Source organism: Oncorhynchus clarkii, chromosome 25, assembly GCF_045791955.1.
Source record: "Oncorhynchus clarkii lewisi isolate Uvic-CL-2024 chromosome 25, UVic_Ocla_1.0, whole genome shotgun sequence".
Taxonomy (NCBI): domain Eukaryota; kingdom Metazoa; phylum Chordata; class Actinopteri; order Salmoniformes; family Salmonidae; genus Oncorhynchus; species Oncorhynchus clarkii.
The window spans coordinates 33,073,110-33,077,497 of record NC_092171.1 but is presented as its reverse complement, the minus strand read 5'-3'; the positions used below and the strand labels follow the sequence as shown (position 1 = coordinate 33,077,497).

General features: G+C 39.5%; 1 protein-coding gene across 1 annotated transcript; it reads left to right on the top strand.

Annotated features, from left to right (window-relative positions):
- The first annotated feature begins 754 nt into the window (after positions 1–754).
- LOC139383900 (homeobox protein goosecoid-like) lies at positions 755–3,152 on the top strand. The gene is made up of 3 exons (XM_071128504.1): positions 755–1,274; positions 1,812–2,071; positions 2,404–3,152. Exons 1-3 carry the CDS (start codon positions 959–961, stop codon positions 2,551–2,553), a joined length of 726 nt encoding a protein of 241 aa, XP_070984605.1. The 5' UTR covers positions 755–958; the 3' UTR covers positions 2,554–3,152.
- The last annotated feature ends 1,236 nt before the right edge of the window (positions 3,153–4,388 follow it).

The window sequence follows — 4,388 nt, the reverse complement described above, 5'->3', positions numbered from 1 at the left end:
GGGATTAAAAATGTAACATAAAATATAAATATAGGACAAAACACATATCACGACAAGAGAGACAACACAACACTACATAAAGAGAGACCTAAGACAACATAGCAAGGCAGCAACACATGGCAACACAGCATGGTAGCAACACAACATGACAACAACATGGTAGCAGCACAAAACATGGTACTAACATTATTGGGCACAGACAACAGCACAAAGGGCAAGAAGGTAGACACAACAATATATCAGACAAAGAAGCCACAACTGTCAGTGAGTGTCCATGATTGAGTCTTTGAATGAAGAGATTGAGAAAAAACTGTCCAATTTGAGTGTTTGTTGCAGCTCGTGCCAGTCGCTATCTGCAGCGAACTGAAAACAGGTAGTCCTATAGTTACATTTATTAGTACAGATATATTTTACAGGAAGCAGCACCTGATTTTTCAGTAATAGGTTCACAGGAAATGTGTCTACGAATATAATTTTGCTGACAATTAAATTAAACTGATTAGCCTACATTGTACAATTAGCCCTCATGGCTGACATTGCACTGAATTGTGTGGTTTGTTTCAAACGTCTGCAAACAGTACGGATGAATTTAATTTAATTCCCAATACACAGATCTGTGCCTTTCACATCATTGTGCGCTAACCCTAAAACCAGCCTCTCTCTGCTTTTGGCTTGTCATCCGCTTCTCCAGCACAGGCTCAACTGGTCGGTGACGTCAGCTGAGTATATAACGGGGCTGGAGTTCAAGAGGACCACGAAAACAAGTTAGTGAAGCTTTGGTCTCAATGCACCCACCGGCCACCGGAGTTGGTCCAACAAGAGAAAAACACGCCAACGTCAACAAACTCGATGTTATGACGCAGATTTAGGAACTTTCCGCTGACTGTTTCCTGACCGAAACGAATTTAGGATTTTTAAAAGCAACGAGGTTTTTTATCATCCTTTCCACGTATCGGTGATGCCCGCTGGTATGTTTAGCATCGACAGTATCCTGGCCGGGAGACCTACTTGCAAGGACTCAGTGCTCCTCCATCGGAATGCCCCGGTGGTGTTCTCGAACCTCACGGATTCCATCTACACCGCTGCCGATTATAATGGACTCTACTCGCACACTACTGGATCTTCTCCATCGGCCATCGAGGCGATGAACGGGACTAGAATAGGATATAATAACTATTATTATGGACAAATGCATGTGCAGGGCCCCAGTGGCCCTGCTTGCTGCAGCGCTATCCCAGCCCTCGGCTCGCAACAGTGCCCGTGTATTCCAACCGGTAGGTTGCCCTTTCCCACTTCTATCTGTAGCCAAAAGTAAACGTTTAAACTCTGCATGTTCCTTGGGCACTGGACAATGTAACGATGCCTGTAATAACAAGCAAAAGTTAAAACATTGTTAGGTTATAGAGGATGATAGATACAGGTCTTGGTTGGTGTTTTAACTTGTGAATGCGCCCATTGCGCAACATTACACATGCAGTAATTTTGGTGGCACCTTTACCCTATTTAAGAAGTCTATCCATGGTATAGGCCTATTCTAATTCAGTTTTACTTTTACGCATTAACTAGAATACATTTTATGTTAAACTTTGTGTAGACATTTGCATGGGATGATGCGTGGTCTATATTATACATGCGTAAAGGTGTTGTTTTTGCTGTCTAAATAGCTTGATTTGTGCTGCGTTGTTTTTTGTTCTCATTGTTTTTCATTTGTGATGTCTTTATAGGGCTATTGGGTGTGTTGCGAAATTAATTATTAATTGAGGACAAACAAATGTTTCTAATGAATCTAGTATGTTTATTGATCCATGCAGGTTATGACCGCACGGGCTCCGTGCTCATCTCTCCCATCCCGCACCAGATGATGTCCTATATGAACGTGGGCACCTTGTCTCGGACGGAGCTCCAGCTCCTGAACCAGCTCCACTGCCGACGCAAGAGGAGGCACCGGACTATCTTCACCGACGAGCAGCTCGAGGCCCTGGAAAATCTATTTCAGGAGACCAAGTACCCTGACGTCGGCACACGGGAACAGCTCGCGCGAAGAGTGCACCTACGGGAAGAGAAGGTCGAGGTGAGTGTATGCACGGCCCTGTGTTGCTGGCTGTCTACCTCCCTATACACACATTAGGCTGCGTTGATTTTCAGAAAATATGTGAAGGATCTCTCCATATCACGAAAATAAAGGTATCAATACCTTCAACTTCAGTTGAAAGGCCAAATATTCGATCCAAGCGTTACGCACATAATAATAGCAAACGTTTACGTCTTTATAGTTTTTGATGCTCCCTGCTGTTTCATTACAATATGTTCTATTAAGCTCAAACGACTTTAGAATTACTCTACAACACGGTATAACAAATATTTCATACAAAGTAAACAATTGCATCTTTTATTTTCACATAGGTGTGGTTCAAAAACAGACGAGCGAAATGGAGAAGACAGAAAAGGTCGTCCTCGGAAGAGTCTGAAAACTCGCAGAAATGGAACAAATCGATGAAAACACCCACAGAGAAAACCGAGGAAAACAAAAGTGACGTGGATTCGGACAGCTGATAGGTAGAATATTAACACAAAACAATAGAACGGTTGCATAGGTTGCATAGTGTATGGGTGGATGCGCAAATAGGCTACATACTCGATTGGGACTTCTTGTACATAGTGTAAATGTGATGTGGACTGAAGTAATGAAATATTTTGCCATGATGTTGCACAGTTGTATAGTAAATATTACTTTTATTATTGCAATGGGGTAAGCTATTTATATTTAATTTAAAGTTGTTGTTTTGCATAACGTCCCGAAGATGTGGTGAGCAAGGAGCCTTGATCCGTTTTCTGGCGTGTGTTAATACTTCGCGAGCTGACATGACATCTCATATTTGAGTGGTGTATTCATCATCACGATTTACCGCAAATAATATTTTGAAACTACATCAATGGGGAGAATATATTTCATAGAGTTAAACAGAAATCACACTTAATATGAAACAGCGTTTTGTCACCTTTATAAGATAAAAGGACAAGGCTATATTTGTCAACTCATAACCATACAGACGTGTTTGGGGATTTGACTAAATTGATTTGTCAATATGTTGCAATGAATGATAATTACAGGAACAATGAATATACATTAAATCATATCTGAATCCTCTCTATTTCCTTCGTCACCTTTCACATTTGTTCATCTATTTCTAATCATATGATCTATGTTTATGAATTGGAAATGAATAGGCCTAGATTGACAGTAGGCTAAAAGTGTGTTGTTTTCCAGATGCAAGACATTTGAAAAAATGCAAAATACACAATTTTTCTTGGAAATAGCGCTTGCATCGCATGTGGATAAATTCAGGAAAAGGGTCCTAAATGATAAAGTTGATATGAAGCTTCTACTCTTCTTATAACGTTTTCTTGAACGCATCAGGTAGGCTATCAAACACAAGAGTGGTAATACAGATTAAATTATTTCCGATTCATGCGCATATATGAAGCCTCTGATGTGGCAAAATAGACAGTGACAATAGTCTATATATGATTTACTGTCGAGATTGTTTTGCCACCTTCAATTATTAAAAGGAAACAAAAATGGTTATCAAAAGGACAATTATTTCGTTTAGAATTGGCAAAGCTCAGCCAATCACTTAAAAACATTCAAAACAAACGTAATTTCAAAAAGATTCATTATGATACGTATTTTATGTGCCTAATTCCTGGTTAGCCTAAAAGCCTATACACTAATTTAAAACTCTTTGGACAAATCAACGATTGCCTTTATAGCCTAATGATAATGGGGTTATCTGTTACTGTTTATTATCTATCCTGTCGCCTAGTCACTTTATCCTTACCTATATGTACATATATACCTCAATTAGCCTACCTTGTAGCCTGCACATCGACTCCGTACTGATACCCGGTGTATATATCCAAGTCATCGTTACTCATTGTGTATTTTATCCCTCGCGTTATTTTTTTATTTATTATTTCGCTTTTTCTCTCTCTGCATTGTTGGCAAGGGCCCGTAAGCGTTTCACTGTTAATATATACCTGTTGTTTACGAAGAATGTGAAAAAAATACAATTTGATTTGATTATTGTTGTTATGCAAATCATTCATAGTTCAGCAAGCAACTCAACACAATTGTCTTTCACAGCTGTAGGTTATTAAGGCGATTAAATAACACCATTGTATCCACAATGAATCCCCAAAACTCCCAATGGCTAAGAGTTTCAGACAACATATTGTACAAATGATGGGTCAATCGCTCAAGTCATATTTTCTCACACGGAATAAGGGAGATAGATCCATTGCAATACAGAACCGTTGAAATACACGGCCGATGTGAAGCTCAATATATAATATGGTATACTAGTTCAAATTCAGTGGCGAACCATAGG

Excerpts from the sequence above, each read along its gene's own strand:
- LOC139383900 (XM_071128504.1), top strand. The coding sequence starts at position 959 with ATGCCCGCTGGTATGTTTAGCATCGACAGTATCCTGGCCGGGAGACCT. Across the intron at positions 1,275-1,811 it reads GTGCCCGTGTATTCCAACCG|GTTATGACCGCACGGGCTCC; the intron begins GTAGGTTGCCCT and ends TGATCCATGCAG. Across the intron at positions 2,072-2,403 it reads TACGGGAAGAGAAGGTCGAG|GTGTGGTTCAAAAACAGACG; the intron begins GTGAGTGTATGC and ends ATTTTCACATAG.